Below are 12,457 nucleotides of genomic sequence, written 5' to 3'. Positions count from 1 at the left end.
AGCTGCTTCTAGAAACACTACTCCACAAGCTGTTCATAAAGGGTCCTTCGCCACTCAAGAATAACACGTAATTCAACTGCAAAATCAGGAGCATAAAAAATGTGTGTCTGCCAGCTAGGCGATCACACACATGTATGCAAATACGATGAGTCTGCCACCGACCTGCGCACAAATTATCTTTAAATTTCCTTTTGTGTCATTAATCAAAAAGATTTTTTTCAAAGTCAACCTTAACATGAAGTACCACTGTACATGTTAAGCTACCAGAAAAACAAAAACAATTCAAACCGGTGACGCCATGTCACGAGTGTTGTTTACGACATGCAGTGTTACCCTGAGGCAAAAAAAAAAAAAAAAAGGAAAGAAAGAAAAGAGATGTTAATAAACCCAATCTATTCACTTTCGCTTTCAGCTTGCAGGTGTCCAAGGTGATTGTGGTTGGCGACGTGTCGGTGGGCAAGACGTGTCTCGTCAACCGCTTCTGCCACGAGGTCTTTGACAGAGACTACAAGGCCACCATCGGCGTCGACTTTGAGGTGGAGCGGTTCGACATCCTGGGCGTGCCGTTCAATCTCCAACTGTAAGTTTGTGAACTATGAACTTGTAGGTAACCTTTGCATCACCCAGTGCATCTTGTATCATACATGCTCCTCTGTGTGTTGATTTACATACCTTGTATGTCTGGAGTGACAACAACAAAGAGGAATCTCCTACTGTAAGTTTATGAACTTTGACCTCCAGACGACCTTTGCATATCACCCAGTGTACTGTAAAACATGATATATTCGCGGCATGAAATTTTCGCGAATTGGAGCCGACAGCCTTTTTCGTGGCACGAAATTTTCGCGAATCGGTACTGGCATTCAATGCATGTAGTGTAGACAAAAGCTTTCGCGAATTTTGGCACTCGCGAAATTCGCGAAATTAAAATGCACACGAAAATTCCTCGTTTTACAGTATCTGGTGATGAAGAATGCTCAGGTAGCATATAAAGAAATTGTTTGTATCTAGAATGATGGTGGCAAAAGGGGAATCCACATCAAACTGCATTCAAAAGCCACATTAGGATTGTCTTATTGTAGCTTTGATGATGTTTATACAATTGTTGTTGCCCTCCAAACAGGTGGTACTGATACTTTTCAATATGATGGGCACCATTTCCTTTCACAGAGTCAAATCTCTAACCATGCAATGTCTGTCTGTCTGTCTGTCTGTCTGTCTGTCTGTCTGTCTGTTTGTCTGTTTGTCTCAGAGTATATTTTATATTATATCCCTCACAAAATGCATCTCGTCCTCTGATTGGTCGAGAGCACTGTAAACAACAAAACATAATTCTACCATACAAGTGCGCGAAAAAGACTATACTCCCTAGGGAAATGGTAAAAACTATACCACGCTGGTGATTTTCGCGCCTTTTTTGCTTCGCGTCGCGACGCGAAATATTTCACGTGTAAATGAATGGGTATCGCAGCACCTTCGCTTCGCGAGAGATTTCATGTACAAATGAATGGGTATCGCGGCGCCTTAGATCACTGCACTTCGCGAGAACCATAAGGCACGCATACACTCAATGCGACACGGGTTACTTTAGAGAGACTCAGACTCAGACTCTTATAAAGCCCTCATTCTACGTTACAACAGAGTAGGCGATATCGTAGATCTATAATTAGACAACAATAAGCAAGCTAGGGTACGGTTCTTCGACGTACCGTAGGCCTTTGGGGAGTTCATGCTTTGCCGTTTGAAAGTTGGTCTCGCAGTTCACTATTTAGTATTAAACTCGAGCGACCCACCCAAAAGATGTTGACAAACGAAACTGCAGTAGATAGTAGGCCTGCTCTAACGTTAGCGCTAGTTAAGCCTAACGTTAGTTCTACCTGTCCAACAGTAGGCCCTATTTCCCGTAATCTCATTCCTAATAATTATTTTTTAGAGTGTCTAACGAGTAAGTTAGAGTCTAACTTGTTCACTGTTTACGTTAGAACACCGTACGAATCACACGAATTTACAGTGGCACTCGATGCTTTAATTGCTAGAATTTTTCCAGTGCCTATAATCTAACCTTATACGCTGTTACTGAATGCTACCCAAATTTACGATGTATACTTGCATTTTAACAGGAAATGATAGTCCATATTCATGTACAGACATGACAGCTAGGTAGAAAGACGACAGAAAACACAATCAACTGCAGCTCACAGTCACATCGTTGATCAGCTCGAGCACGCACATCACCGCACTGGCAACCGAACGTACTTGTTGACAGATCGGATAGGCGTATTGCATGTATGAAGCGCGTAGTGAGTTTGCAGTTTGTGCATGTTTACAGCAATGCACCGAGTACACTTCAGCGGCTGAGCGCGCAGTTGTCTCTTCATAGTACGCGTACGCGCTGCCCTCCTGCTGAGCTGCTTTCCCGAGCGTGAATGACTAGTCAATCTTCTTGAAAAGTAAAGCAAGATGCCCTTAAAAAAGAGGTAAATTACAGAATACCAGCAGTCGAATACTCTTAAATTCATTGGGAGGGATATAAAACAAATATACCAGGCCAATTTTTCGAGGCACCGGTTGAAACTATGTGCCTTCGGTGACTTCAGTAGCACTATTTTCTTCGGGGCTGCGCCCCTCAGAAAATAGTGCTACTGAAGTCACCTCATGCGCATAGTTTCAACCAGAGCCTCTCAGGCCTGGTATATTTGTATACAATACCTTTGTGGCTCTGGCCAAGAGAAAAATCATTACAGTTACGAATGATTTACAAATTGTAAGTGTAAAGGGCAGAATTTGCTCTCTATCAACTGCTGCGAAAATCTCTTGAAAGGTCGAGTGTCAGAGGTCCAGATATAATTCTGCCATGTCGCTATTTACTATATACATACGTTGTACCTATTGTACAGATATTGGTGGCTGACTTTTCTTGGCCTGAACAGAGTATATTCTCTCAATCTTGAGCCACATCTAATGGTTATTTATTGATTTTTGTTTTGTTTGACTCCCATATTTCAAAAGTGCAAACAGTAGACAACTGGGACATAGTATGATACAAGTGCACGCAACAATGGCAACGATAAAAACAATGACAAAAGGAAACAGACAAATTTGTGCAATACAATATTTCATTGAGACAGCAGATGATTAGAGACTGAGATATAGTGACATAGAAAGTGCAACAAAGGAGGCTATTTTTAAGCAGTGCTTGTTATGTAAGTTGCATCACATTTTTCATATAAAAGCAAAGGAAAACTGGTAACTAGTACCTTAATAAAATCATAAATCTATTAACTGTGCATGCTGCAAGCTGCAATCACATGTGACCATTTACAGTGGATGTGGTCAAAACGTGTGACACGTTAGTGCTGCATGTAATGTAAACATATGGTGAAAACGAACACACTTTTTCTCTCTCGCTTACAAAATGTATGTACAATACAGATACCATTGACTTGCAGAGCACACAAAAATTTTTCTTATTTTACTTTTTTTTTTTTCGTCAGAGAATGTCAAAAGTCAGGGCAGTGTCTTAAAATTATACATTACAAAACCAGAGAATGGAGGCTACAAGTACCTAATTAATGCAGGCAATATGAAGGGCAATAATGAGTATGGCATATTGCAGTGCTCAACTACAAGTAAATAAACATTCTAAGCTGAACTTGATTATTGAAATTACCAGCAAAGTCTACGATCAGCCAAAAAGGTCAGATAGGAAAAAGTGCTGGGACCTTGTGACATTGAGCTTGCAACATGTAATAGCTACTGAATTCTGGCAATAAAAAAAATGCTGATTTCAAGAATGTTGATGTGTGGCATAGCCTTTGATACAATGAATACTTCTATTTATGTCGTGAACCATATAGCAGACATCAAAAGGTGGTGTTTCACACTTTTCAATCCAGCACCTTTTCCATTGTCTTAAACAGTGACTGTGGATGTTGTACAATATTTCATTCTCCCTTTTTCACAATCCCATGACAAGTAGTATTGCCACTTACGTGCATGAGTGCATCCAAGACAAAAGACTCTTGTTCAGTCATGTACTGTAAAGAGAAACTCGTTGAGCTGATCCACTTTATTTGTCAAAACTCTCTTTATGTATTCCCTTCATTACTGATTAATAGTAACGAGATACTCTCTTGAAAGCTGTAATGCACACACAGCTTTGCATAAATTACATACCATCAGTCAAGTGTTTACAGAACAGGCCAGGTTTGGAGATCTGTACTCATATTAGCAATCTTTATGGCTACTTCATTGTATGTGATATGCATCAGCAGAAAGATGATTCAAACACAGTGATAATTAGTTGTTTAATTGTACCTTATCATGCTATACTACCCACATTATGATCATCATTTGTAGTTGATACACAGTTGTATGTATTCTGCTAATCTGGGAGCACATTCATTTCATTTTCTCTTTTTTTTTTGTCACAGCATTCAACAAGAAATGACAAGTGTCAAGCATATATGATGACTTATCACCAAGGACAAATTTACATTTTAAGTGACATTCTAAATTGCCCTATGTCACTGTGAATTCAGTTCCGATGCACTCTACACATTACAAGCGCACCAATAAAACAAATTCTTTTGCCCATTGCCAAATACAGTTTCATAGTCAAACTTTAATATGACCCGTATACATACTGTAAAATGTGTGATCGATCCTGTGATATTGACATACTGTATAGAGGCTTTAAACCTCAGCTCTCAGTTAAAAACAAAGTGCAAAGTTCGATCACAAAATGACGGTGCACAATGACCAGAAATATGTCGGTAATGACATATTTCAGGACCAATTGTGTGAAGTGCAATTATAATGCTTAACACATCTGGTGTTTTTTTTTTCTCAGATGATCATGTATGCAATAATATATTAATATTTTTTTTGTTTTAGTTTTTATTGCCAAGTCTAGAATTATAGTCATCCTTCTGTGATATTATGAATATTGATTGATTATTATACAGTTGTACATGCCTCTGAGAACCTGTCACAAGCTTATAGACTGTATTGCATATAATCCTTTCCTCTTTTAACAAACAGTACAACATTCTTCTTTCTTGAACTATTGAATGAATGAATGAATGAATGAATGAATGAATGAATGAGTGAGTGAATGAATGAATAAATGAATGAATGAATGAATGAATGAATGAATGAATGGTTTATTGCTCATCAAACTTTGCAGCTGAATGGCTGAATTGCATCTGATTTACAGGTATAAATATACAGTGAGACAAAACATAATACAAAACACGAACAAAATACAATCATCATGTCCTGCACAATTGTCCTGTAATATTATCCTTTTTACTCTCTGTGCTTACATGAAGGCTTTCTGACAGCAAGTCTAAAAATTGGAAATAAACTTCTTCTTTTTTTTTGGGGGGGGGGGGTTTATTTGTTTCTGTAAAGACGGCAGTCACTAGATGGGGAAAACATTAATAGTGTCTGAGAGATGAAAGAGGAACCAGTGTAGGGGAATAAGGGAAGTTTGCCAGTCAGAGAAATTTGTATTTTTCCCTTGGTCGTTTCCTCCTCCGCCTGTCACCCATTGTCTGCCTATTATGTTGATATCCCTCAGGGTTATTTGGGCAAAGCTCTCTTAACTCTGTGTGTACCATGTTCGCTGGCCCAACTCAGTCCACGACTTGCCTACATGTACTTCACGTATAATTTGCTTAGAATAGCAATCAGGCAGGAGCCCATTTGCTACTAGAATACTGGCCATTTTGCAAGAAAAACATCCATAGCTTTTTCATAGTATACCACAGCAAAGCTTGCAGTTTCTCCGCAATTTTCAATTTTGCTGGACAGCATTTCCAGCATAAAAGCTTCAACAATCTGTAAAGAATTACAGTGCTTTGAAAAACAGAAATATTTTAAGCGCTTGTATGTTTTGGTCTCAGAATAATGTGGCACGCACAGGGTTTATACCCTGGTATGCAAAGAGTTAATATGTATGGAAACATTGCCTCATTGTTCAGCGGGATGGTGCACTAAGGTTCTCTGCCATTGTACCGAGCCGCTTTTGCAAAATCAATGCAGCATGGTGAGATGAGAGGGGATTCCATTGTCTGATAATGTTTCTCAAGCCTGCATTATATTGATATTTTTTTCTCAGATTTAATTTGACTCTAACAGTAAGCTGATCCCATCAGGGAGAGGTTCTGTGATTGCTGCATTAAAGCAGGGGCTCTTAAGTCATTAGAAACCCTCATCGCTGCTGCTGCTCCTTCGTCAGGTCTCTGAATACATCGTCCATTATGTAGTCTAATGATAAGGTTTCAACGAAAAAAGATAAGCCTTTATGGACAGAGTGCTGCCAGTTGTCTTATGAATAGGACTGAAGTGTGCCTTGTTCTTGGGAGTTCTGGACACACCCAAACTGTCAATGACCATTCTGTCAACAAAACAAAGCAGACTTGTGAATGATTTTTTATTTCTAGTAAAAAAAAAAAGAATTCAGTCTTGCAGAGACTCCAACTCTCCTGTTTTCAACGGGAGATCTCCCGCCGAAAACCCATTTTTGCAAAATCTCCCGTTCTCCTGTTTGAGATTTAATTTCTCCCCCCCTGGCTCAATGTCTCCCGTTGGAAAGGATTTCTTACTTATTGCTATCGTATGTTGCAAAAATAAGCCTTAGATAGCACCAGAGAGCATCTATAACCCTAGGAACTTCGCACACATAAACTTGGAGTCTCCCATTTGCTAGGGGTTTCAGGCGGGAGAATCTCCAGATCAGAAGGTGCTTGGGGTTGGAGTCTCTGGTCTTGACTTCCATGTCATTTGCATAGCAGCTAGGAGCATTTAACAAAAACAGAGCCAACACTTTCAGCATGCTTGTGTCTATTTGCAAACAAAAACAAAAACAAACAAACAAACAAACCATGACCCTCAAAAATTTACATAAGCATGTATCCTCTGTTCAAGGAAAGAACAGTGCCCATAATAAACGGACCTCCTGTACTATCAACAAACTCTGACCATATAAAACGTATATTCATACGTACTGTAGTGTTCACTAGGATTAAGAGGCCTGTGGTTTTAGATGGTGACTGGTTTATCAACTAGCAGTGGGCAAGCTTGAACTACACTTCCAACCTCAAGCAGCATTTCTGATTCACACAGCCCTTTCATACATTACTATCAAATAATGCTGGCCATTTCTTCAAGCAGTGCCTAGCATGGTGGTCATCTGCATTTTCTATCTAGTTGCTCTTTATCCCGATTTCTATGTTCTTCCGTGATACTTCATTACAAGTGCTATTCAAGTTTTTTCAATACATTTTTTTGTTTGTTTTATGGTGATTATTGATTGCCATATATGTACTTTATTACAGTTGTCTATCCCTGCTGTGTTTTTTTTTTTGTTTTTTTTTTGACAATGATATTTTGTTGTAACATATTATCAAGTAGTACAGTATGCAGAAAGTGCAGAAATAAGGCTCTTCCTTATCAAAATTAGGAAGCAAACCAACAACAAAAAAGAAGCCTGCCTCTGGTTTAATATAGCACTGATTATGGAGACCCTGTTTATCCTAAATTGTAATCATGAAACATGTGACTGGTCTGTGTGAATTTGCACAACCTGAGTTCTTGCCACACGCTCAGCCCTGGGAGAGAGAAGGCACCAAGAGGGATTAAAGTTGATGCAGGAATGAATTAAAATGATAACTAGAAAAGCACTCTGAGAGCACAGACCTCTGCCAAGCAGTTACCTTCCACCGATATCTTGCTCTTCAATAGAGATCAGTGATTTCCACCCATTGAAAATTGCCTGATTTCCCAATATAGAAGCCGTTGTTACATCATAAACCCTCTGATGCGCGACGCGCCTCGCCCCAGCAGAAACTAGAGCATGCACTTTAGTGCGTGCATGAAAACTTCAAAAATGCGTAGCTTGAACTTCCAAGTTCATTGACCCTATGTGGCAAAATATCGAAAATCCTTCATAAAATCCATAAAAATTTCCGGATCACTACCAAAAGTTAATCATCTGTTTCTTGTGTCATTTCCAACCTTTCTTGCAAGTTTCATCCAAATCTGCACACAACTTTTTGAGTTATTTTGCACGTGGACAAACAAACAAACTACATGTACATGTAACTAACTAACTAACTAACAAACAAACAAACCAACAGTAACGAAAACATAACCTCCTCCCTTGGCGGAGGTAACAATTCTATTTACCGGAATAATGACCATAAGGATGATATTAGTAATAATGATATTGGTCATGATAATAGTACTAATGATAATAGTTTTAATGGTTAAACAAAGATTTCAAAAATGCAATAATTCTGACATTAAACACTGTAGACATACGCAGTGCAGTGTACAGTGCTGCATAAAGTTACATACTGTAGTGCTTGTTATTGCATAAAATGTTGTATAAAACTAAATAGCACTCTAGACCTTGTCTTTAAATATCCATACAATGTAGTATAACTTCCCATTTATCTATTGTTTAATATTTTAATTGTGTTAGTTTAGACCTTACTATAATTACATGTATACCATGGACATTGCAGTGTTCTACACACTTGGTTTATATCACGCACAGAAACCCATATGATCCAACTACATACTTCGATTAGTCTTAAATTCAGGCAGCTAATTCCTTGTACACTTGTTTTAATCAATAACTTGAATATCAAGGTTGCATTGCCACTGTCGCAATACCCGGTTCTGTTTTGTTTTTCATTGTTGTTGCAAACAGAGCTGTAGTCCATCCCGCCTTGAATGCCAATGGCAAGAGTGCTACAAATGATAGTGCTTCACATTTGGTCAATCTACATTTCACTCGGGTATATAGTTCACTTGGGTAGATAGTGGCAGGGTCTGGCTCACAGACTAATTTCATTCATTGTCATTAAATGGCATTATGGCTAATGATTATAATCAAGTACCTTTGCAGGTACAAGGTATCATGAAGGTCACGTTTCAGGTACCGGTAATTGACCTTGTGGAAACAAGTACAGTATAAATTCTATCCAGTGTAATTTCATGGTTTTTGTCGGTAAATGTGGCCCACACATTCTTTTTTTTCTTTTGAGTATGATAGATATTGTCTTTTTCAAGCTCTTTAATGCCTCCATCATGCATTCTTTTGGACATTAGACAGAAGCTATATGAAAGTATGTTTGTCCAGATTTCTATGGTGTAAAGGCTGCGTTCAAATGCTCAAAAAGTGAACCGAACTGTACCGTACAGTAGCGTACACGTGCCAGATTGGGAGTGTTCACGTGCTCTGTGGAAAAAGCGTACCTCATGAGTTATTTTTGGACTAAAGTTAGAGGGGTGCAGTTTTGTAGCTACAGGGTCATGCACCTGGCACGCTTTATATACGCTACATACAGGTATCACGAACAAAGAGAGTCAACTCTTTGTATTTAGGATGAAGTACATGTTACGCGCATTCTTCTCACGCCAACAGCTGGTACGGTACGCTTTTGGACCACCTTGCGTTCAAGCACTCTCTGGCATAGAACGGTACGGTATGGTATGCATTTTGAACACATTGGGAAGTGGTCCACTGTTGGAACAATACGGTATAGTACACTTTGGGAGCGTTTACACGCTACTCTTGTGTGGTTACTATACGATACACTGTACAATGTAGGAGAGCGCTCGAATGCGCCCTAAGATATACTGTTGACTTCATGTAATGTATGTGGCATGAGACCTACAGTATATTAAGGGACAAGTTCACCTTCATAGACATGTGGGTTGAGTGAATGCAGCAATGTTAGTAGAACACATCAGTGAGAGTTTGAGCAAAATCGGACAATCCGTTAAAAAGTTATGAATTTTTGAAGTTTCTGCTCAGTCACGGCTGGACGAAAAGACTACTGTAGCTTGTGATGTCACATGAGTACAACGATATAAAGAAAGAATAATGAAAATTCAACATATTTCCATTTTTCTCGCATAACAAAAGAACACTCGACTTCTCTCTTTCAGAAGGCAGGGGGAATAATATTACCCTTAACATACGTCAGTAGCAAGTCGAAGAAATGTGCATCAAAAAGTAAAGTTTTGTGAAATTCTCTTTTTATTTTCATTATATGGTTGTACGCATGTGACATCATACACTGTACATGTAGTAGTCTCTTCCAGCAGTGACTGCGCAGATACTTAAAATATTTATAACTTTTGAACGGATTGTCAAATTTTCCTCAAACTTTCACTCATGTGTTCCACTAATATTGTTGCATTCACTCAATCCACATGTCTATGAAGGTGAACTTGTCCTTTAAATACCCTGGTTTGTATCTTTGAAAATATCCCTCAATTTCACCTTAATTTAATTTCACTCAAGGCAGGAAATACCTCAGATTTATATCCCAGGCTCATTTTGTTGACTCGTAAGCTCATCATTTTATCGTCCGCCCATTCTCCCATTGATAAAGAATACAAGTGAATGGCAAAGACACGTTAACAATAATTATGTGTATTACTAATGAGGATTTTTGTCAATTCTTTTTCCTCCTGTGGCCTCAGGTTATTTACCTGTATCCCCCAATTTCTCTTGATTTGTATTCATGTTCGAATGTTGCAGCATATTGCGCCCCGTCCCACGCGTACTTTTGATTTTATACACTAGAAAGCCATGGCACGAGGGTGGTCAATCTAAAAATAGGCAGTCGATGAGTAGTAGACTTACGATACTGCATATATTAGATTTTACACTTTACGCAGCCATAATTAGCCCCAGTGAAGTTTCAGGGGCAATTTCATCTTAATATTCTTAGCAAAGGTAGAGCTTAAGTGGAATCATATAGGTAGTGCTCAATGCCAGGAGTGCATATTGAATAGTTGAGAATAGCGCATGAGAGAGTATGCACCACTCGATATGATAAAGTTCCCCCATTCAAGACTCTATAGTTAATAGCGCATGACTGTCTATTGACACATACATGATGCCAATTCAACACATATTAAAGAAGATGATATTACAGATATACTGTGTACTTTGTATACACTGTATGAGTGGTCATACACACAGTACGCAACCATCTGTAGGCTGTGATACACAGGCCAAATCATGGAATTATCACGTTATTTTGGAAAAATTGCAGTGTAGATCATTCTCGAGTTCAAAGCTAAATGATGGGCGGTACTACACTGTGTACTACCGCCGATCATTTAGCTTTGAACTTGAGAATGATACTTTGCTAATTTTCTTAATCTGATATATCAATGTCAAGTTTCTTCATTTTTCTCCAACACCCCTTCACAGATGGGACACGGCTGGTCAAGAAAGATTTAAATGTATAGCAGCAGCTTATTACAGAGGTGCACATGGTGAGTAGAGCAATCACTCAGAAACTTAGGAAAATTTAATGAAATTGTCAGTTATAACGATAGCATACTCAAGAGTACCATAAGCTGGTAGAATATTGATGCATCATGCAGAATATATTATCATACATAGGTATCACATTTTCTTCCATGTTCTTGGCCTTGCTGAAATTTTGTAATTATACACTAGCATTATAACATCATAGCAACAGCTAATTCTCGCTATCGCCAATGACGTAAAAAGTACCCGGATGTGGCTTTTTCGTCAAGATTTAGTGCACTTGGTAGCAAGGGCACTTCCGGCGCTGGGCATAATTTGCACAACGCTAGCGTGCGCGTACGTGTACCTTACCTATAGCGCCGCGCCGACCACGGGTACTAGTACAGTAGGCCGCTGTACCGCCCGAGCCAGCGAGTGGCCAGGCCTGTCATACTCGTACACTGTAGTCCCCGCCGGCGCCGGCGGCCGGGCGGCCTTGCATTAGCATGCACCACTACTGCACGCAGCGCATAAGCTAACACATACCGGTACAGCGTACTGCTTGATCATGCGATCGATGTGCACATCACAGATCAGTCATCTCTGCATACGCTGAAAATATGCTGGAAAATATTCACCCACCTGGATATACAGTATATCGTCATAGAATGCCCATCTATTTTTAATTTGTTCTCTGTCGAAATGTCGCGAACACAATCGGGAACGAACAGTGATCTCGAATTTATCCTGTCTCCGAAGCAACTTCTTCCAAGTAAGTACCGTACAATGTACGTAGGCACTAGACCTACTACCTAGTGCTACTACCACTACTAGTAAGTCGCGCGTGCACGTACTGCGCTGTGGAGTCACCCGCAAACTTCACCCACGCGGCCACGTCACGTCTCGCATGCCAGTAAGGGTCCTATTTCTGCAGATTTTTTTCATTTATTGTCGTGCGAACAACACATGGCAGCTTCGCAGCAGCAACCAATAGTCGTATTAACAGCAATTTCTTAAGAATGGAGAAATTTCAAATCATAAGCTGTAATTCAAGTCGAGAAAACCGGAAGTACATGTAGAATACAGTCGGTTGTGTGTGTAAATAGCATTAGTCACGTATCACGCGCGTACGAACGGAAGTGACTTTGCTACCGGACTATCCCATAATGC

General features: G+C 39.4%; 1 protein-coding gene across 1 annotated transcript in view; it reads left to right on the top strand.

Moving 5' to 3' along the window:
- Positions 1 to 12,457, top strand: part of LOC139735751 (ras-related protein Rab-34-like) — a 36,463-nt gene that overhangs the window by 15,023 nt on the left and 8,983 nt on the right. The window contains exons 3-4 of the mRNA XM_071646502.1: positions 413 to 580; positions 11,246 to 11,310. Of these exons, the coding sequence (XP_071502603.1) occupies positions 413 to 580; positions 11,246 to 11,310 (233 nt within the window). The remainder of the gene's footprint in view (positions 1 to 412; positions 581 to 11,245; positions 11,311 to 12,457) is intronic.

This window comes from Diadema antillarum, unplaced genomic scaffold (genome assembly GCF_040938485.1).
Source record: "Diadema antillarum isolate AM-2024a unplaced genomic scaffold, OU_Dant_1.0 seq00000597_RagTag, whole genome shotgun sequence".
Lineage (NCBI taxonomy): Eukaryota > Metazoa > Echinodermata > Echinoidea > Diadematoida > Diadematidae > Diadema > Diadema antillarum.
This window is presented reverse-complemented; position numbering and strand designations above follow the sequence as displayed.